The sequence below is a fragment of the Dasypus novemcinctus genome, chromosome 17 (genome assembly GCF_030445035.2).
Source record: "Dasypus novemcinctus isolate mDasNov1 chromosome 17, mDasNov1.1.hap2, whole genome shotgun sequence".
In the NCBI taxonomy this organism is placed as follows: Eukaryota; Metazoa; Chordata; class Mammalia; order Cingulata; family Dasypodidae; genus Dasypus; species Dasypus novemcinctus.
The window spans coordinates 42513033-42537335 of NC_080689.1; the positions used below are offsets into that span (position 1 = coordinate 42513033).

General features: G+C 34.9%; 1 protein-coding gene across 6 annotated transcripts in view; it reads right to left on the reverse strand.

The window, feature by feature from the left end:
• ASB3 (ankyrin repeat and SOCS box containing 3) overlaps positions 1–24303 on the reverse strand; it is a 171420-nt gene that overhangs the window by 26621 nt on the left and 120496 nt on the right. For 5 of the 6 annotated variants that reach the window (XM_058278559.2, XM_071208834.1, XM_071208835.1 and 2 more), the window contains 2 exons: positions 19300–19557; positions 15147–15280 (listed from right to left, as the gene is read on the reverse strand). In XM_058278559.2, coding sequence (XP_058134542.1) covers positions 15147–15280; positions 19300–19557 — 392 coding nt within the window. The remainder of the gene's footprint in view (positions 1–15146; positions 15281–19299; positions 19558–24303) is intronic. The other variant, XM_058278560.2, reaches the window with a different exon arrangement.

The following is a 24303-nucleotide window of genomic DNA, read 5'->3' on the forward strand; positions in this document are numbered from 1 at the left end:
TTGAAAAGATAAACAAGACCAAGAGCTGGTTCTTTGAGAAGATCAATAAAATTGACAAACCCTTAGCTAGACTAACAAAGAAAAAGAGAGAAGAGATGCAAATACACAAAAGAAGAAATGAGAAAGGAAATATCATCACTGACCCCACAGAAATAAAGACTATCATAAGAGGCTGCTTTGAGAAACTATATTCCAACTAGGACAATTTAGAGGAAATGGACAAATTCCTAGAAACACATAAGCAGCCTATATTGACATAAGAAGAAATTGATGATCTCACCAAACCAATCACAAGTAAAGAAAATCAGTCATTAAAAATCTCCCAACTAAGAAGAGCCCAGGGCCAGACGGCTTCACGGGTGAATTCTACAAAACATTTCAGAAAGAACTAACACCAATCCTGCCAAAACTCTTCCAAAAAATCGAAACAGAAGGAACATTACCTAACACAACCTATGATGCCGACATTACCCTAGTCCAAAGCCAAACAAAGACACCACAAGAAAGGAAAATTACAGACCCATTTCTCTAATGAGCCTAGATGCAAAAATACTCAAGAAAATACTTGCAAACCATAATCAACAACACATTAAATGAATTATACACCATGACCAAGTGGGATTCATTCCAGGTATACAAGGATGGTTGAACATAAGAAAAATCAATCAATGTAATACACCATATAAACAGATTGAAGTAAAAAAAATCACATGATTATATCTATAGATACAGAAAAAGCATTTGACAAAATACAGTACACTTTCTTGATAAAAACACTCCAAAAGATTGGAATACAAGGAAATTTTTTGAACATGATAAAGAGTATATATGAAAAACCCACAGCCAACATCGTTTACAATGGTGAAATCCTAAAATCCTTCCCTCTAAGATCAGGAACAAGACAAAGATACCCACTCTCTCCCCTTCTATTTAACATTGTCTAACAAGTACTTGCTCGAGCACTGAGGCAAGAACCAGATATAAAAGGCATTCAAATTGGAAAGGAAGAAGTTAAAACTTCATTATTTGCAGATGACATGATCCTATGCATAGAAAACCCTGAGGAGTCTACAACAAAGATTCTAGAACTCATAAATGAGGTTAGTAAAGTCGCAGGTTATAAGATCAATGTGCAAAAATCAGTAACATTTCTGTACACCAATAATGCGCAAGCTCAGGAGGAAATCAAGAAACAAATACCATTTACAATAGTAAATTAAAAAATCAAATACCTAGGAATAAATTTAACTAAAGAGGTAAAGAACTTATACACAGAGAACTACACAACACTCTTCAAGGAAATCAAAGAAGACCTAAATAAATGGAAGAAATTCCCTGTTCATGGATAGGAAGACTAAATATTATTAAGATGTCTATCCTACCAAAAACTGATCTACACATTCAATGCAATCCCAATAAAAATCAACACAGCATTCTTTAAGGAACTAGAAAAACTAACTATGAAACTTATTTGGAAAGGAAAGAGGCCCCAAATAGCCAAAGACATATTGAAAAAGAAAAATGAAATTGGAGGAATCACACTACCTGACATCAAAACATACTACAAAGCTACAGTAGTGAAAACAGCATGGTATTGGCATAAGGAGAGACACACAGACCAATGGAACCGAATTGAAAGTTCTGATATAGATCCTCATATATAGAGCCATGTAATATTTGATAAAGCCACCAAACCCTCTCAACTGGGAGAGAATGGCCTATTCAACAAATGGTGCCTGGAGAAATGGATATCCATATGCAAAAGAATGAAAAAGGATTACCATCTCACACCTTATACAAAGATCAACTCAAGATGGATCAAAGACCTAAATATAAGAGCCAAGACCATAAAGACTTTGGAAAGCAGTGTAGGGAAGCATATACAAGACCTTGTAATAGGAAATGGCTTCATGAACTTCACACGAAAAGCCCGAGCAGCAAAAGAACAAATAGATAAATGGGACTTCCTCAAAATTAAAGCCTTCTCCACCTCAAAGGAGTTTGTCAAGAATGTAAAAAGGGAGCATACACAATGGGAGAAAATATTTGGTAACCATATATCAGATAGGAGACTTATAACTTGCATATATAAAGAACTCCTATATCTTGAAAATAAAAAGATAAACAACCCATTTAAAAAAGGGGAAAAAGATTTAAACAGATACTTCTCCAAAGAAGAAATACAAATGGCTAAAAAGCACATGAAAAAATGCTCCAAATCTCTAGCTATCAGGGAAATGCAAATCAAAACTACAATGAGATACCATCTTACTCCCATAAGATTGGCAGCTATGAAAAAAACAGAAGAATACAAATGCTGAGAGGATGTGGAGGAATGGGAACACTCATCTACTGCTGGTGGGAATGCAGAAGGATCCAGCCATTCTGGAGGGCAGTTTGGCGATTTCTCCAAAACTAACCATAGATTTGCCATATGACCCAGCAATTCCACTGCTGGGTATATCCCCAGCAGAACTGAAAACAAGGACACAAACCGATATATACACACCAACGTTCATAGCAGCATTGTTCACTATCGCCAAAAGTTGGAATCAACCCAAAAGCCCATCAACAGATTAATGGATAAATAAAATGTGGTATATACATACAATGGAATACTACTCAGCTTTAAGAACAAATACACTACAAACACACATGATAACATGGATGAATCTTGAGAACCTTATGTTGAGTGAAGCAACCCAGGCATTGAAGGACAAATACTACATGACCTCAATGGTATGAAATAAGTAAACCAAGCTGCCTCAGAGAGCTAGAGACTGGATGATAGGCTTACAGGAAATCAGGGGGTAGAGGAAGGATGTAAGCTGACATCTACATGGCTGAAATCTATGATAAGCTGGAGGTAAGTATGTGTACAAGGAAGAGATAAAATGGGAGCATAGGGCTACCTTTGGGTGGGGCTTTGAAGGCTTGAGGGGGGCTAGGGATGGGAGGATGGGTAATATTGCCCAAGAAATTGGGGGGAGGGTGGGGCAACATATGAACATAGGAGATTGTCAGGTGTTCATTGAGAGTATAATGCTGAGAAAACCTTTTCAAAAATATAATAAGGAAAGTTACCTGTTTAAGATACTTAAAGGGGACAATCTGATGCTGGACAGACTCCTAGGGAATATGTGAATGCTCATTTTGCCAGAGTGGGTTATATCATTGGGTAGAGACCCATATAATGAGCGAAGGTATACCCACATCCTGGGGAGGACTGATGCCATCAAATAGAGGGAACTGTATCTCTCAAGAGAAATGGTGGCTCCCAGGACATTAGAGCAGTTGAGCATGTCAAGCCCTCAACAATTTTCCAAGTATCTATGAACACGGCTCTTCAAGAAAAAGAAATGAAGATTGACTGTCACTGTGGGCCCTAAGGGGAGGGGGAAATAGGTATTGAATAGATGGAACCAACATAACTGTGAGGGCAATAGAAGTGTTTCACAAGAGTATGCAAGGATGGATATAAAACATGTAAAATTACACCAAAAATATATAGGGGCTGATAGGCTAAAATGTAAATCATAATGTAAAACATAGGATAACTAAAAATTTAGAAAATTGTATAGCCTAAAGTATAAACCACAATGTAAACACGAATGTTACCTTGTTTGAAAGTTATTGTCTCAATAGCTGTACATCAGTTTCAGTAAATATGGTATGAATATGTTAAAAAATTATTGCTGTGGAAGGGAAAAGGTTTTATGTTGGATATGTGGGAGTACTATATATTGTATATATGAATTACTGTGATCTAAGACTCTTGTGAAGATAAGCTTAATAATTAGAAAAAAGAAAAGAAAAAGATAGGATGTAGAATTTTTCCAAATTAATATGTATTCTATATCTAACCTTTAAACTCATCGCTATTCCATTTTACTATTAAGGGAAACTGGCAATATACTGGGCTTCACTTTTCAGGAAGTTTTGGATCACAGAGTGGTTCAACAATGGCAGCGGAGGAATACTGGTGTGGGATGTTATTGACAGGGGACATATGGTTGACGGGGAGTTCTACAGGGCATATATCCAGGGTACATAAAAATGTTTGGATATTTTCATAGTGGAAACAATTAAAAACAACAACTGAGGGAGTGCTGAGTTCCTAGCCAGGGGAGCTCTATCACAGTCCCTAAAGGAACAGCAAAATCGCCCAAGTGCAACGGCAAAGACCAAAAAGGAATGAAGGTCCAACAATGAGTCCCTGATATTAATGACTATGCTTGTGAGCCTGTGCACGTGAAATAAGAACAAGGCCTAGAGCAGCAGTGTGCCTAAGAGTTCCCTCCTGAGAGCCTCCATGTTGCTCAAATGTGGCCAGTCTCAAAGCCAAACTCAGCATGTAAATTCGTTGCCTTCCCCCAGGCATGGGACATGACTCCCAGGGATGAGCCTCCCTGCTGCTGAGGGATCACTACCAAGTACCAGCTGATGATGTAACTAGAAAATGACCTTGAATAAAAGATTCAACTCGGACCAGCAGAATATCTCAGTCTACATGTAATAACAGGAGTTAAAAATGCTTTTTGACATAAATCAAGGGGGAAATGGAAAGGACAAATGAGTTTATATGGCTATGAATCTCTAAAAAAGAGCCTGGAGTTTATCAGAGGGGTTGCCTTTATGCACACCTGAGCAGAGTCTCAGAGACAAAGTAGATAAAACCCCAGGTATTGGTTCTTCTGAGGGCTACAGAGACCCAAAAGTTTTATGGTCATGGAAGATGGAGTTCACTGCCATGTCAGTTGGCCCTTCTTTGGAGTCAGTGTGTCTGTGTGATAGAGCTGGACTCAGATGTGATCTCTTTTCACAAGCCTTTCCTGTTACTTTACCAGAATTGTAGTTGGCGCTGGGGTTTAAGATACACCCAAGGGATCTGAATCTCTAGACTGACCATAAGATAGCCAGGCCCTGAGCCTCAACAGACTTCAGCTCCTACACTCTGGTTTATTGGACTTACCCCACTCAGCTAACATGGAGTTGAAGAATGTCAACCACCACACCATGGAGCCAAGAGTGCCTACAACTGAAAGCAGGAGGATTGCATCTAGCATCCATGTGGAATCTAAGACCCCTCTTGATATAGATGTGGAATGGACACAACCAATCCAAGGTCCACAGGATAGAGGAATAGAGTAAGGACTAGAGTGGACTCACTGATATTCTATTCATGAACTATTGTGATTAGTAATCGAAGAAAATGTGGCATTGGTGTGGAGACAGTGGCCATGGTGGCTGCTGGGTGTGGGGAATGGGAGGAAGAGATGAGATGTGGAGGCGTTTTTGGGACTTGGAGTTGTCCTGGGTGGTGCTGCAGGGACAATTACCGGACATTGTAGATCCTCCCATGGCCCACCGGATACAACGTGGGAGAGTGTGGGCTATGATGTGGACCATTGACCATGAGGTACAGTGATGCTCAGAGAAGTATTCACCAAATGCAATGAATATGTCATGATGATGGAGGAGAATGTTGCTATGGGGGGAGTACAGGGGTGAGGGGGGTGGGGGTACATGGGGACCTCATATTTTTTTAATTTAATATTTTAAAAAATGAATTAAGAAAAAATAAATTTTTTTTAAAAGTACATGAAGTGATGTTCAACATCATTAACTAATTAGGGAAATGCAGTTCAAAACTACAGTGAGATATCATTTTGCACCTTACAGAAGAGCCATTACTAAAAAAAAAACAAACTACAAGTGTCAGAAAGGATGTGAGAAACAGGAACACTCCTCCACTGTTGGTGGAAATGTAGAATGGTGCAGCCTCTGTGGAAGGCAGTTTGGAGTTTCCTCAGGAAGCCAAATAAAGGTCTCCCATATGATATTGCAATCCTGCTACTAGGAATATTTTCAGAAGAATTGAAAGCAAGGACACAAATAGATATTTGCACAACAATGTTCACAGCAGCATTATTCACAATTGCTAAAAAAAAGATGGAAAGAAACCAAATGTCCATTAATCAAAGAATGGATAAACAAAATGTGTTATATACATATGATGGAATACTACTCAACTGTAAGAAGAAATTAAGTCAGGGTGCATACGACAAGGGGGTGAACCCTGATGACACTATGTTGTATGAAATAAACCCAACACAAAAGGACAAGTACTGTATAGACTCACAGGAATTAAATACAACGACTAAACTCATGGAATTAAACTTCAGAGTATAGGTTACTAGGAGACAAAATAAGGGATGAGAGGGGGGAACTGATGCTTAATGTATGTAGAATTTTTAATAAGGTTGACTGTAAATGTGTGGAAAGGGATAGAGTTGATCATAATACATTATAATGAGTATAACTAACAATGCTGATTTATAAATGTGATTGTGGCTGAAAGGCTGAAAGGGGTAGTCTAGCGACATAACTGTTAATTGAAAGAAAGCTAGAGGATAATCTAGGGACTATAAAACATGGTGAACTCAGTGGTGGATGAGGACTGTTATTAATAGTACAGATACAAGAATATTCTTCTATAAACTAGAACAAATATATGTCACCATTACAATGTGTTAAGAATATGGTGAGAATGTATATGAGGTGCAGAGGTGCCCAAAGATGTACTTACCAAATCCAATGGATGTGTCATGATGATGGGAACGAGTGTTGTTGGGGGGGGGAAAGGGGGGGTGGGGGGGTGGGGTTGAATGGGACCTCACATATATATTTTTAATGTAATATTATTACAAAGTCAATAAAAAATAAAAAAATTAAAAAAATAAAATAATATAAAAGAAAAAAAAAAAGAATATGGTGAGAGAGAAAAATATAAAAATAAATTTCTATATTAAATTAAATTTTTAAAAAAGAATATGGTGATATATGGGAAAATACAACTAACGTAACTCACAGACTATACAGTTAAAGTAATACTGTAATATTTTTGCATCAATGGCAAAGAAGGTATTATATCAAATGCTAAGGGTCAACAGTGGGATTTTTCCTTTTGCAGTAATGAAAATATTCTAAAATTAGCTGAGTTGATAAAACTGAGAGTCATTGAATGAACACTTTAGATGGATTGTACAGGTATAGGACCATATAACAAAGTGAACCCATTGGTGGAAAATGTACTGTGGTTAACAGTACAAGTATGAAAATGTTCTCTGATGAACAATAACAAATATACGATAGTAATATATGGTGTAAACAATAGGGCTGTTTGGGGGGAAATACACTACATGTACGCTATACACTATAGCTAGCAATAATATTTTGATGATGTTCTTTCATCATTTGTAACAAATGTTCCACAGCAAATCAAGGTGGTGGTGGTGGGGTGAGGTATGGGAATCATGTATGTTATGCATAATTGTGTTTTAAACTCACAACTTCTCTAATTAAAAAAAAAAAAGTGGGGAAAACTGCGTGGTACTGGCACAAGGTTAGACATATAGACAAATGGAATTCAATTGAGAGTTCAGAAATAGACTCTTTAAATCTATGGCCAACTGATTTTTTTTAACAATGCTGCTAAGTCCATTTAGTTGGGAAAGACTATCTCTTCAACAAATGGTGCTGGGAGACATGGATAACCATATGTAAAAGAACAGAAGAGGACCTCTATCTCACACCATATACAAACATTAACTCAAAATGGATCAAAGGCCTATTCACGAGAATCAGGACTATAAAACTACTAGAAGAAAACATAGGGAAGCATCTTCAGAATCTTGTGTTAAGCAATGATTGTTAGACTCTATACCCAAAGCACAAGCAATAAAATTTTAAAAATTTAAAAATTGGGCCTCATCACAATTATTTCACAATTTGTGCATCAAATTGTGCATCAAATTATTTCACAATTTGTGCATCAAAGGACTTGAAAGTGAAAGACAACCTACACTTTAGATGGATTGTATGGTGTGTGAATATATTCAATAAAACTACTCAAAAATTTTTTAAAAACCTATTCAATGGGAGAAAATATTTGGAAATCTCATATCTAGTAAGGGTTTAATATACAAGAAATCCTACAACTCAACAATAAAAAGACAACCCAAATCCTACAACTCAACAATAAAAAGACAACCCAATTTTAAAAATGGGCAAAGACTTGAATAGACATTTCTCCAAAGAGGACATACAAATGGCTAAAAAGCACATGAAAACATGCTCGACATCATTAGCTACTAGGGAAATGCAAATCAAAACCACAATGAGATACCATTTCACACCCACTAAAATTGCTATTTAAAAAAAAAAAACAGAAAATTACAAGTGTTGAAGAGGATGTAGAGACATAGGCACATTCATTCATTGATGATGGGAATGTAAAATGGTACAGCCACTATGGAAGACAGTTTGGCAGTTCCTCAGAACGCTAAGTATAGAATTATCACATGACCTGGCAATCCCACTATTAGGTATATATCCAAAAGAAGTGAAAGCAGGGACTCGAACAGATATTTGCACATCAATGTTCATAGTGGCATAATTCACAACTGCCAAAAGATGCAAGCAACCCAAGTTTCCAACAACTGTTGAATGAATAAACAAAATGTGATATATGCATACAGTAGAATATTATTCAGCTGCAAAATGAAGTTCTGATTCATGTGATAACAAGACATGTTGAGTGAAATAAGTCAGACACAAAAGGACAAATATTGTATGATCTTACTGATATTTAATAATTAGAATACACAAACTCATAAAAATAATTACAAGTAAACTCATATATTCAGAATTTAGAATATAGGTTACTAGAGGTGGAGAAGGGGGTAGGGAATGGGGAGCTAATGCTTACATTGTTCAGAATTTTTATTTGGGTTGATTGTAAAGTTTTGGTAATGGGTGTAATTAACAGCACTAATTATATATTTGAATGTGATTAAAAGGTGAATTAGGATAAAAATTAAAAAGAAAAAACATAGGACTGTACAGCACAGTGAACCCTATTGTAAACAATGGGCTATAATTAATAGTACAATTACAAAAATGTTCTTCATGAATTATAACAAGTGCACCACACTAATGCAAGGCATTAATATTTGGGTGGTATGTGGGAATTCTGTATTTTATATATTTTATGCATGCTATTTCTTTAAATCTACAACTTCCCCCAAAAATTATTAATAATTTTTTTTAAATCCACAAATTTCTAACTGTGGGTTGGAGGTGGGGGTTATTCAAACAGGAAGCTTACAAGGTGTTTTAAGACACTGACCTTTACTACAAGTTGCAAGTATTTATGTAACACTGCAAATTTACTCTTAACTGGCCAAACATTTACTGGTGATTGAGAAACAGTAACTTCTGATTCTCAGAGGCATCTCAGTGCAGGGTTTGTGGTTTAGGGGTAGAAGTCAAGAGGCCTTGACTCTAGCCACTCACAGAGCATGTCAGGAGACCTTTTAAAATTTCATTTCCTCATTTGTAAATCAACCTCCCATGTCCCTCTGCCTAAATAAATAATGTGATACTCTTAGTGAGTTATAATTCTTTGTTACAGTAAATTATAATAAAAGATACTCAGTTACCTTTTAAAGAAACTTAAATCATAAGAAAAAATAAAAATACAAAAAACTAAACCACAATGAAAAAATTTTATGTATTTAACACATTTAGTTATCTTCATCCTGAAACCGTCATTTTGACCTTCTCTGCTGATTAAAAATTTCCGAAAGCTTCAACTAGTTATTCACAAATATTTGCAGTATAAACATTTCTAATGAATTAAAAAATTGATTTGCAAACTTCATTTATTACTGGAATATCAAGAACCTAAAGAAGTACCCATTGTCACTCATCAAATTAAAACAAAACAAAAGCCAATATGTTGTATTACCTCAAACTAGAAGTGGCTTGAGCAGACAGTTGGCATGCTAGTTAATTATTACTAGACAAGAGGATTACAAATTATTCCTAAATGTAAATTTTGTTTCTGTTAGTTATTCCTCAAGTTATTACTATAAATACAATAATTTCATAAAACAAGTTACCATATATAGTTCTTAGTATACTTACCACAAAAGTTAACTTTAATAGAACGTAAGGAAGCAGCATTGTTCAATGCTAGGTTCCAAGGAAAACTGAGGGTTACACTGTGGGTACTTGCTCAGTGTACCATATTTAGGAAGAAGGGCTCATATTGCCCCTTAAGTTTCACAATAAAATATTTACCCTATCACAGATCAACCTTGATTTTTCATTTTTCTTTTATTTCTACTTTTAAAATCAACTCCACTTACAACACAAAATAGCTGCACTCTGATACTTCTTGAGGTAGTATAAATTTGAACTCATTGCTACGTATTAGGTTGGTGCAAAAGTAATCAGTTTTGGACTGCTGAAATTTGCCATTTGATATTGGCATACATTCTTAAATAAATATGGTTATGTTATACACCATTTTAATGTGCATTTCTTGCTTTATGTTTTTTTGCTAATGACTTATCAGTTGCTATTTATTTTATATTTATTTTAGACTATGGAAATGATGTTAGACAAAAAGCAAATTCAAGCAATATTCTTATTTGAGTTCAAAATGGGTCATAAAGCAGCAGAGACAACTTGCAACATCAATAACGCATGTGGCCAGGAACTGCTAATGAACATACAGTGCAGTGGTGGTTCAAAAATTTTTGCAAAGGAGAAAAGAGCCTTGAAGATGCGGAGCATAGTGGCTGGCAACCGGAAATTCAGTGACCAAATGAGAGCAATCATTGAAGATGATCCTCTTCCAACTACAGGAGAAGTTGCTGAAGAACTCAATGTCGACAATTCTATGGTCTTTCAGCATGTGAAGCAAATTAGAAAGGTGAAAAAGCTCAATAAGTGGGTGCCTCATGAGTTGACCAAATTTCAAAAAAATCGTCATTTTGAAGTTTCATCTTCTCTTATTCTACACAACAACAAGGAACAATTTCTCGACTGAATTGTGACGGGTGATGACAAGTGGATTTTATACAGCAACCAGCGACAACCAACTCAGTGGTTGTACTGAAAAGAAGCTCCAAAGCACTTCTGAAAAGCAAACCTGCACCAAAAAAAGGTCATGGTCACTGTTTGGTGGCCTGCAGCCGGTCTGATCCACTACAGCTTTCTGAATCAAGGGAAAACATTACATCTGAGAAGTATATTCAGCAAATCAGTGAGATGCACAGAAAACTGCAATGCCTGCAGTCGGCTTTGGTCAACAAAAACAGCCCAGTTCTTCTCCACGACAATGCCCAAATGCACACTACACAACCAACACTTAAAGGTTGAACAAATTGGGCTATGAAGTTTTGCCTCATTCTCCATATTCACCTGACCTCTAGCCAACCATCACTTCTTCAAGCATCTCAAAAACCTTTCACAAGGAAAATACTTCCACAACCAGCAGGATGCAGAAAATGCTTTCTAAGAGTTCGTCAAATCCCAAAGCACGGATTTTTAAGCTACAGGAATAAACAAACTTATTTCTCGTTGGCAAAAATGTGTTGATTGTAATGGTTCCTATTTTGATTAATAAAGATGTGTTTGAGCCCAGTTATAATGATTTGAAATTCATGGTCCGAAACCACAATTTCTTTTGCACCAACCTAATATTACTATTAAAAACTGAGTTGACAGAATCAAAATTTAGAGAGAACTGCTCAAAAAGCACACAAATTTCTAAATATCTATTCCTCCAGAGATTCTAAAACCTAGCTAGGGTCAAATCAGAGCAGTGGAGGCCTAAGTACCTGGATCACACTTGACTGACCACTGGAGAATTGTACTTTCTTTGGTTTATAATAGCAGTCAACACAGAAGACTGATAAAGCCAAATAATCATGGCTACCAAGACATTATCTAGGAGGCTGTTCATTACAACATCTAAGAATATTTGTACCTCTATGTAATGGATTTGCCTTATCTTATGGACCATATAACCTAGTTGCCAGTAACTAGAGAGCGCAGAGCCAAAGTTATGTCCTATCCATAGACAAATTTCAGAACACCATGATTATGCTTTCCCTGATTCCATTATATATACCTATCCCTGTCTTTCTCAATTTTGTTTTGCTTCTACTTTTAACATCGATTTTTACTCTGTCACTATAATTTATATGTATAGACTGTTTTAACCTTTTTAGAACAAATCAGAAAAATGAAATAAATAGATCAAGAGAGATTCCTTAGGCATTTTAGGATTCCTTGTAGGATCCTGGTCCATATAGCACTCTAGGTAAGACTGTACATATCTGATCATTAAAGGTTCAGGATGAACTGAAGCCAAATGCTCTTATCTATAAGAACTTAATTGCTTAGACTTGATCTTGGGCCACTGGCTAGGAGTTGGTGAATTTTTTAAATTAAGTCCACTTCTATGTGGGGTTCATTTGATATTTTTAAGATATATATATCTCAGCTGATTAAAAAATTGTTACTAAAGCTACAACCATTCAGCAATTTTCACCTGGCATACATTTCCTTTCTGATGCAAGAAGTCTTTGGAGACAAATCTGACTTAATGATTAAAAGATGAATAGGAAAGGACTGGTTGTGCCTTTTGTTTAAAAATTACTGTGGGAAGTAGCCTACTTCTTTAGAGAAGAATGGGGTGAGGAAAGGAGAATTTTGACCAAGTACATGGTATCTCCAGAACTTGAAAGGGGCCTAGGAAAAAATGGAGAAAATCTTTCCCAACGGGTAGATACTGGCAGACCTAAAGGAACTAGGGAGGGGCTAACTAACAGTGGCAGAGCTGCAAAAAGCATCTTTTGAAAATATTTTAAATAGATACTTTGACATGGAGTTGTTAATGCCATGATAAGCTACTGGTGAAAGCAGGATGAAAGCAAAACTGTCATATGTATAGAGGAATAATAGTGATCCTTTTGAACTCACTCCCATTGATGTTAAAATCTGGCCATACTTCTGCTTACTAGAAATCTTGAGGCTCAAAATCTAGGGGAAAAAGTATACATAATCGGCATGCAGAAATTGAGCATCCTAAAAATTAAAGAGAAAAAAGGAAGCGGGTGCACCAGGAGACTCTTGAACTATAGAATCAAACCCCATTCAAAACTCAGGCAAGTAAGTAGATAGGTAAATCCTTTCCTCACAGACTTAGTAAAATTCTAGCATAATAATGGTCTCTACTCTTTACAGAGGAAAAAACATTGAAGAATACCCTAAGTGATCAATACAACAAGGAGAAAGAATATAAGCTTTCCCTAAATAGTTTGTAATAAAAACCTTTCCCAGAATAGAGTTAAAAATTCTTTTAAGACTAGGTAACACAAGAGTCACTGTGAATCAGGGTTTCTCAACCTCGGCACTACTGACATTCTGAGCCAGATAACTGCTTGTTGGAGGTGGGGGAGATGTCCTGTGCATTGTGAGACATTTACCAGCTCCCTGGCTTCTATCCCCTACATGCCAGAAGCACCTCTTGAAATTGTGACAACCAAAAAACATTTTCAGACATTGCCAAATGTCCCTGCAGGGGCAAAACGAACCCCGTTGAAAAGCACTGCTGCCAATGAAACAAATAAACAGCTGCCAAGTACAATTCACTGTCTTGGTAAATGGTACTTTCAAAACACCTCAACTCCTAAACCAGGAAACAGGCAGAAGGAACAGTAGGATTTGTAGGAAACTGACAAGTTCAATTTTGAATATGTCGAAAAGTGGGTACCAAGTGGAAATGTCCAAAAGGTGGTTGAATATAAGACTCTGGAACTAAGAAAAGAGGTCTTGGCTAAAGAAATAAGCCAGAAAAGCAAAGGCTAGATTAATAAAAGGCCTTTTCAATCTTCAGCCAAAATAAAATCCTCTTAAGAAATGATGATTATTACCCTACACAAGCTCTACCTAGTGCCTAATTAAACAAGAAGCCCTTGATGGATTTAGTCTTTTGCAGGTTAATGTACTCATGCACAATTTTTACCTTCATCTGGACAAATTTGCCATATGTTATGGTCTTCAGAGTAAACTCTCACATATCTTTACTAATTGACACATTGCAATAACTTTCCCATTTGGCATATGCTCCCTCTTTTGATTCTTTGTTCCCAAATCAATTGTTCTACATTCTATCTGTTCTGAATAGATATTTATTCTCTACTGCTGCAGATACATAATTAGTAAAAGCAGATGCAATTCTCAACATTAAGAATTATATGCAAGTGAGCTTTCTAACATTATAATTAAAGAAATTCTAACTATAAGGTTCAGAGACTACAGATTATCTTTTTCTTCTACAGAAACCTAACAGAATACACCTCAGTTCAAGAGTTTATTTTCCTGAACATCTGTTTTTGATTAAGAAAATTTACTTAAATGTAATCTTCCCAGAAATTAGAAGATATATTTCTACACATGCATAAGTTCACTTCTTAAAAACCTATTCAAAATGTTTTATGAAGAGTGATGTTTCAGGTAAAAATAGCAGTGACAAAACAATTTTTCTAACTCAAGAAATAATCTGGTTAACAAAATATAGTCTAAGTAAAATAAATTTGAGTAAGTAAATGGGAATACTTGGCATATATGACATTTAATTTAAATTGGTTTTCTTGTGCAAAATCTTCCCCTATTGTGTTCTTCAATTTTTAAAAAACTTTGTTTTTAACTAGCTTAAAAAGTTGAACATGTGTTTGAAAACAGTCATTTAAAATATTAATCAACTCACCGAATTTTCACCAAGTTCATCTCCATTGTTCTATCATACCAACACACTGACACACTTTTGAAAAGGATAGACATAAATAAAGGAGGGTAGTACTTCTTTTTAGAAATTAATAAAATATTGCAGAGGGAACACAAATCCATATACTCTGAAGAGGAAAATTAAATTTAGCATTTTTCTCACAAGCTAAATATTCACTAAGAAGATTTTAAGGTCCCTTAAGGTCCTTATTAAAAATAAAATATTATTAAATAAAAACATGAGTAAGCAACTGCTTTTCTTCATATCTCCTTAGACTAAATTTATAAAATCAGATATGATTTTTAGAAGGAAATTACTCTCACTTCCCACCCCCTCACCACCAATAATCCCATACTCTTGCCACTTAAGGAAATGCATATTATATTCAAAATTTAAATTACATTTTCCAATGAATCTTTTCACTGAAAATCACAATACAGCTAGAGAAGGAAGAAAAGAAAAAATAACGAAATGTATTTTAAAAATTATACTGTCTTACCAATATATTGCTGTAGAACCCAAGAGGAGTTTGAGGCACGAGCAGAGAGCATCTTTTCAACATTTGGCGGCACTCTCTTCCAGTCAGTAAATTCCAAAGTAAAGGTAAGGGTGTCATCGCTGACTAAGTCAATCCTACATTAGCAAGACATTAGCATGTTATTAAACACAAAATATACCAAGGGGATCTATCTTGGGAAAAAACACTTCAAGCCAATTCTCATGACATCTTAATGATGACAGCAGACAGAAAACTAGGGCATGGGAAGTATTTGTGTAACTGGAAGCAAGTTTAGTGGATGTGAATAATCATCTACTGGTTCCTATTTGAAACTGAATCAACTCTGTGTGTAGTTTTGCAGTAGATGACAATTGAGAACTCTTTCCTCATAGAGGGTTGGAACTTTCATTCCTATTCCCAAACAGCAGGAAGAAAAGACAGTGGTAGTACCAGTGTCATCACTGGATCTGCAATTATCTCCTTTTAACTGGCTAACCTAGATGGGTCATTGTTACAGACATATAATCTAACAATCCTAAAAGGATAATTCCTAGACATTCAAATATATCTCTACACTGAGTGTGCTAGAAAGATGGCCAATATAGTTATAGTCCTTAAAGTATGTTCCAGAAAAAGATTCGACTATAAGGAAGAGGTTTAGGACAAAAGTTCTTCCTCTTTTTTTCAAATAATATCAAATTTCCTACCAACCCATCCAAAAGAGCCTTATATCAATATTTGATATTACTAAAACTAGTCTGAAAATTTCAGCATTACATTTTCAGTGGGCCTTATAATTGTACACATGAAATGTAGTCAAAAGTTTAAAGAGAACTCAAAATTCTAACAACATTATCCATCATCTCTAATTCAATTACATATTCCCCTTTCGTACCATCAGATAGTTTAAAGAAAAATAAAATGATTAGGGCCTCTGTTAACTACCACAAAAACAGAACATCTCAGGGCCTTTAAAAAAAGTATCAATTTTTTTGGAGACATTAATGAGCAAGAGCTAAACAAGAAAAAAAGAAGGAAAGGAAAAAACTGAATATTTCATCATCTCAAAGACAACTTACGTCTGGTAATTCAGAAACAAAGGATCCTTGATATGACTGATTAGAGAGAGTATAAAAATTATTTCACAAATTCTTAATTCCCCAATTTGCAAACACATATAGAGAAGAATTTAAAGTGCAGGAAAACTTCCTTATATATGCTAAATATTGTACAAAATGTTATCTCTCAATAAATTCTCAGCAAACTCACAACTTCACAAGAAATACTGAGAATAAATGAAATGGTAAAAAAAAAAAAAAAAAGGGCAAACAATCTTCTGGGTTGTCAAAGTGCCCCACACCCAAGGTTACTTGGTTCTGGCTCTTTATTTCTTTTCTAAAGGTACTTTTTTTCCTGCCTTAATGTGCTTTATGTCTATGACCAAAGACAGTGTCATTTTTATGTAGTTATTTGAACACACACATGAAAAGTAAATCTGTTTGCACAGCTTTAGTTAATAAAATGGAGAGTTTATTTTACCAACACTGATAATGCCACTAAAAATGTGTTCTTACCGCACTACATTGACCAATACATTGTATACAGCAATTGTGCAAAAATAAATGAGTGACAGTTAATCAATAAAATTCACAGATAAAATTTACTTTCTATTATTCTTCCATTACATTTGTGGATAGGAAAATCTAGTCATGCATTTAAAGCTGAAAAAAATATTTCAACTTGGTAGATTATACTGTGACAGGGAATTATTCAGCCAAATACATTTTTAACACTGTTTAAGAGAAACAATATCTAGGAAAGACATTTTTAATTTACGTGACAAAGATTAAGCAACAGACTTACATGTGATGTAAATACAGTATTATCAAAATCCACTTTAACAACATATTGGAATTTTTATAGGAGGATTTTTCTTAATAACAGCTCTTTGAACATAAATTGATCAAAGAAAGCAAATATTTGTCATGTTTAACTTAAACCTTGGCTTTATTCATTCAATAAAAGATTAGTGAACAAAAATTTGACCATGTTAAGCATTTTCATTCCTAAAGTGAAATTTTCCATTGTGTTTTTTCTAAAGAATATTAAGTAACTAAAAGTTATTGCTTCAGAGTAAAATACATGTAATTGGCATTCTCAATTCAGATAGCTGGTAGTTTTAAAATTTGCTTCAAACTAATTTATAGTTTACCCGTTCTTAATGCTTTTCTATCCCAGAACATCTTTAAATACAGCACATATCCAATAACTTATTACCACATAAATTTTCAACTGAACCATATACAATTCTTGGGGAAAGATTGTATCAGAACTGGAGATTGGAGGGTAAACTTTACAAAACCTTGTAGGAAAATGAACTCAAATAAATCCCTCTCCCTACCAGCCGTCTATATAGGTGTCTGGGAAGGAGAGGAAATGAGGCAATATTTAATTTTTTTCCCTGCAGCAGGAAGGAGCAAGAAAAGTTGGCATAGATGCCCCAGGATATGCAAAGGATTAAAGTACCTGAAATTAAGTGATACAATTAGCTCATCTCTATGGATAAACAGAGCTAAGGTAGCACAGAACAGTTGTTAGAAACACACTATACAACCTAGGATCAAACTAAGCTCTAGCACTTATTTGGTACTCTGTGGCAAGTATTTTAAAGACTCTGTACTTCATTTCCTCCTCTAAAAATAAGGATAATAATAATACCTACTCTACTTTTATTAAATGAGTTAATATTGGTAAAGGACTTAAAATACTGCTTACCATGTGTCAGGTAGTATTACAAGGTTTGGTTAAAGGAATAGAAAAAATTAGGAACCAGAATGGAGCATGAAAGCTGAAAGTATTGGACAAGTAGGATGGAGTCAAGATTCTTAGAGTAGACAAAGGAGTATGACTGAAAAGGTATGGAGGGAGTTGCAATAATGAGCATTTGATGGATAACTATATATTAATCAGCTGTTGGGGAAAGGGGTAAACACAATCAGGGACTCAGCTTGTAATAAACAAAGAACAAAAAGGTGGCAATCAGAACATAACTAAACTTTGCTTATACTTACATACTCCCCAAACCACCTTCCAGAAAGCAGTTTTTATTTCAGATAGAGATGTTAGCCCAAAGCACAAAATCTCTTAGTGAAAATTCCTCAGTTCCATGTAAATGCAAACAGAATAAAAAGGCAGGATACTGGAATACTTCCAAATAAAGACCTTTTATTCCCTTAACATGGAGAATTCACCAGGTGGAGTCCACAGAAATACTCCATGCACAAGTAGGGACCACAGGTGGTGTATGCCTAAACCCCAAAGAAGGCCTCTTTTTAAAGGAAATGTTCAAATAACAAAACAGTGAAGCATTGTTCTGATGAAAATCAAGATCTCAGCAGTTGTCTAAATATTTTAGTGAATGTAGTTTTTGAAACACAGAGAAAGATACCTTCTGCATGTGTTATTAAAGAAGTTCTATGAAATATCTATGTCCTCTATTTTCCTGGACACTTCTATGTTCACTATTTTCTAGAAACTTACATTATTCTCTCACTGCTGCAATCACCTTCTCAGCCCCATATGGACACTAATAACTTCCGCAAAGGCTGAAGTCTGACAGAATCAGTCCTCTCTTGCTCAAGAAAAATCTTGACTTGACATTGATATAATCACTTTTAGAGGGCTGCCCTTCTGAAAAACTACCCTAAACTAAAGTTATATTCTCAGCTACTTCTGAAATCAGTATTTATTAAGGGAGAAGAATTTCCAATAGACAAGATGCTGTAGGATAGGAGTATTCAATCTAGTTGGCTGAAGAATGACAGAAATCTCCAAAGCAGATGTAACAGTTCCTTCTTCTGTCACAGGTATTTGAAAAGGAGCATGAAGGATGGGCAGAAGTAGAAGAAATGACCCTCTGAGAACAGTTCACAGGCATTCATCCCTTTCCATCCCCTTCCAGTCATCTCTTACCTTTTTCCAAGACTATACTTACTTACACTCAATCTCACTTTAGCAGTCCCCCAATTCCTTCACCCCTTCCCAACCACCACAGTTAAAATATAAAAACACACCCTTTCCCCAACACAGGGATCTCAAGAAATTGGGGGGAATAAAAGGTAATATAGTCTACCTGAAGCACCTTATTTCTTACCAAGAACTGCATAGTAGATTCAGTGGGTCAAATCCAGCAAGCAGGAGAGGTGGCAACCATTCCTTATATTTTGTTTGTGCTTTAACTGCATGATTTATAAATTCAGATGTATGGCTCCATGGTGCCAATGGGCAACCCTTCTTCAAAAAGTAGCGAAATACTGAAAACTTCTCATACTTTAGGCAGAGTGCCAAATGAAGTTCATTTAGCTGGGCTCCATATTTCAGAAGAATATTCACAATTCCAAAGAACTCACAGCTTCACCACACACACAAAAAAAGAAGCAGTAGTTAGAATTTGACATAAAGAAATAATTCTTAAGAAGTGTTCATAGTAATTACTACTGCAGAATAAGAATAGTAGATGGGAAACTGGTTGGTTTTATACCACTAGTGGATTGAGACTGGGGGGAGGGAAAGTGGGGAACTTGTATTTTTCGCTTTATACTTCTACTGCGTGAGTTTTAATTTTCAATTAAAAAATTTTCATTGACATGCAGAAGCTCTTTTTAAATTGTAATATTTTTGTACAATTAAGTATCTCAACTATAAAACACTTGCTAAATGAAGTTATTAAACAATATGATCAGTCCCTAAAGACAGAGGATTCATTCTAGGAATCACCAAGATGTCATTTTCCTTTAGCAATAGTCTCAGCCAATTCCCCTCATTCAAACTGCTACTGGTAAAAAACAATCATATAGAAAAGCTTTTCTCCAATGGACAAAAATTTACCTTATAGTTTTACATTCTTTAATTGATCTTCTTTATCAAGTACTTTTACAGAAGAAAGTATATTATTTCATAACTACTGAATTAGTTATTTTTAAAATATTGTATTGTCAGTACTTACAGTGGGGAAACTGACTGAAAATGATTTATCAAAAGAGATATCATAGAAAAGATATAAAGCACACAGACTCTGGAGCCAATCTGCTCAGCCACTTACTAACTGTGTGACTTTCAGCAAGTCACTTAATCTTTCAGGCACATAGAACTAGCATTTTATAAGATTTGTAAAACAGAATAAAATAAAATATGAATTAAAGTAATATAATATAATGTAATATAATATAATATTACAAAAGCATTAAAATATTCAGACTCCTTTAATCCAGTAATCTATCTTAGGAATTTAACTAAGAAATAAAACTAAAAGAAATTATATCCTATTTACATAAATATGTTAACCATAGTTATCAGCTATAGCAAACTTTCAAAAAGAAATAAATAACCTAAAATGTTCAACAATGGAGGAAGAGGTAAGTATAAAATATTATACAGTCATTAAAAACTACACTTATGATAGTTATATAATCATATTTTAAAAATTGTTTATGGTATAATATTAACTACAACAAAGCCCAGTAAACACATATGTTCACTATGCAGACAACTGTGAAAGAAAATATGCAAGAATAAAATTATTTTCCCTTTCAAATTGGCATTAATGCCATCACAATAATTTTATAAATAATTCACTGAGCATAAATAATAGAACCCAAATAAGAGGAACAAAAATTTTAGGTAAATCAATATATAAGAGACCAGTTACTTCTGATGATTTATGTGTACAACTTGAAATCAAGGTTTTAAGCAGTTAAAACAGAATAAACATAAATTTTATCTAACCCATTGTATTAATCAATATTAATGTATTAATTAAAGGAGTGCTGATGCAAAATACCAAAGGTCTGTTGACTTTCATAAAGGGTATTTATTTGGGGTAGGAGCTTACAGATACCAGGCCAAAAAGCATAAATTACTTCCTTCACTATATTCTATTTTTCACGTACATCTTGGAGCAAGATGGCTGCCAACATCTGCCAGGGTTCAGGTTTTCTGGGTTCCTTTCTTCCCAGGGCTTGCTTCTCTTTCCTCTGTGTGCTTACTTCCTAGAGCTCCAGCTTAAGACTTCAGCATCAAACTCCAACATCAAAAACCCTCCAACTCTGTCCTTTGCCATGTCTTTTATCTATAAGTCCCCACCCTACTAGTGTGGCCCAGTTAAAGCCCTAATCATAATATAATCACACACAGGTACAGACCAGTTTACAAACATAATCCAATATCTATCTTTGGAATTCATAACTATATCAAACTGCTACACTCATGTATATATTTATAAATATATTTTATTTATGCTCTAATTTGTGCTCCCTTTTTAGTTAAAAGGTTAAAATTACTCTTTATTAATCATTTATATATCAATTAGAAGAGAAAAAATTATAATCTCATAATTTCTTTATAAAAATTAATAATTCTGTTGTCTATCTGAGATCTTATTTGTTTCTGATAAGATATCAACCATCACTCATATCACTGTTCTTAAAAGCAGTCCAGTATGTAATTCACTTTTCCCCGTCTGCTTTCAGACACACGAAGGAGAGAATTTGTTGGCAGCAGACTTCCACTAAAGGAAAAGCTAAAGGATATTCTTCTGACTGATGGTTCTAAATAGTTATCACCAATTGATTTCAATCAATTTGACCTCATTTAACTAGATTCTCATTATTTTGCCTGTATTTGTTACTTGCTGGTGTTAATATAGAACAGACAAGATACACATGGGCTGTTGAACTCTTTACAATAAATATGCAGGAAAACCGAGGGAAAAATGCAAGACACTGCCTCATTATAAATGTGACAGACAATTCTCAGAAAGCCTGACAAACTTCCAGGCATGTTTGTTCACATGTGCAATTCAGGGACTGATTGAATTTTTCCTTCAAGTCATTTGAAACCATCAATAGCCTATCCAAAGATACTTTAGCTCTTAAAAATTCAGTCTGAAGGACATATTTTAGCTACAGCATTTAAAAAAAAAAAGTATGTATCCTAAATGCACCTTTGTAAATTAAGTGCTTTAGATAGATATACTAGCCATTTTCAGTTCGGGAAAAATTACAAAACCAGCAGCTTTCTTATTAAAATTGCAGTATAGAACCTAGATACGTGGTTTATGCTAAGAACATTTTAAGAGCAAGGCCTAAAGATAAATCATCTATCTCAAACACTGTGAAAGGAATGTATTAACATATAATTCCCTGTAAGAGCAAACTTTGGATATTTATTGCGTACTGGGCATTGTACTAAATATATTATATGCATGATTTGTCTTAATCTTCACAACAAACCTAGGATGTAAATTCTATTATTATCCCTATTTTAGATGCAAAAACAGAAGTTCAGTCACAGAGCTAATAATTAGTAGACTTGGGATAGAATAATATCAAACCAAAATCTAACAGTGAATAGGACAAAAGCAAATATCTGAAAATATTTCTCCTCTACTATGAAAGCTGAATACTTCACAAAACAGTCTAATTGAGGAATATTTTAATGCCAGACCTATGTTTCACAAAGCACATCCCATGGAACATTAGTTCCTTGAAAATACTCCATATGAAAAAGGTTCTGTAGTGAAATAAAGTTGAGAAATTTTATACACTATACAGGGAAACCAAAAAGGGTACAAATATACGATGACCTTATTTTTAAACAGTATTTTAGTTAAATTTTCAAATTAAATGCTTAATATATATACAGATAGATGTTCAACCTCCAGACACCTTTTCAGAAGTACCTATAAATTAAAGCAATGAGTTCAACTGTTAATTTGGGGGGGGAAGCACAATAAACAATAGAAAATGTCCCGAAAATTCTGTAAATTAAGTAAAGTTTATTCTACATTGCCAGATTTTCAAACTTTGTTGGTTCAGTCCCTTCTTAAGAATTCACAAAGCACACTACTCTAAGAAAAATTCTTAGAAGCCCTTCAGGAAAGAAACCTATTTAACATTGTTCAACTCTGCTTCCCAAACTTAATTAACTATACAACTCCTTTTACTCCCTGTCATCTATTAGCAATCAGTTAGAATTAGTATCTATTAATACAAAACATACTTTAGAAACTCTGCCTTAAACTTCTTCCAATTATTCACAATCCCTAGGCAAGAGCACACTCGCAAAAGGCTTATGAAACTGCCTAGTACCACAATATATAATACTACAATATCGAGCCTCTTTGAACAATCTACCATTTATTATGGAGAATAATAAACATAAAATAAACTGAAGAATCACAGAACTTTGTCTGCATGCCCTGAACTGCTGGGTCTTCCCAACTGTGGAAGGTTATTAAAAGTCTTAAATACATTTGCAAGCTTCATATATGCAAGCAACTTCAATGTACTATAAGACCTTAATATTACATTACTGAGCACACAGCAGATCCTAGGGCTTTGATAACCTTTGGTTAAAATATAAATGATATGTTTGTGTATTTCCCTGAACACTTTGATGGGTTATCTCTCAAGGCCTGATGGAGATTGAGGAAATTCTTCAAGTCCAAGAGATTAAAACAGAAATGGTCCATGCTGCTTAATATAAAGATCAAGAACTGTGACACATTGTGTAAACAATGAACATTATCAGCTACTAGAAAAAGGAGAGTTTAAATGCTAAAAAAGCAACATCTATATCTTATTTTGGGGACTTGTATGTTTTGTTACCTTGCTCTTTGCATTTGAAACAGTGCTCAAATAAAAGAAACACAATAAGAGAAAATTCAACATTAAAACAACATAGAAATGGGCAGACACCTTGAGCATTTTATATTCAATAAGCCCACAAAATATCCAAACAACTTATTACCTAAATTATCAAAAGGCTATATCATAAGTTTTACTAAATGTTTTCTGTCAGCCATCAACACCTGATGACAAAATTAAGACACTGAGAGGAAGCGGATGTGGCTCATACAGTTGGGTGCCTGCCTACCACATGGGAGGTCCCAGATTTGGTTCCCAGTGCTTCCTAAAGAAGACGAGCAAGACAGTGAGCTGATGTGATGGGCTGGCATGGCAAGCTGATGCAACAAGATGGCACAACGAGATGATATAACAAGGAAACACAATGAGAGACACAACAAGCAGGGAGCGGATGTGGCTTGAGTGATTGAGTACCTCTCTCCCACATGGGAGGTTGCAGGTTCAGTTCCCAG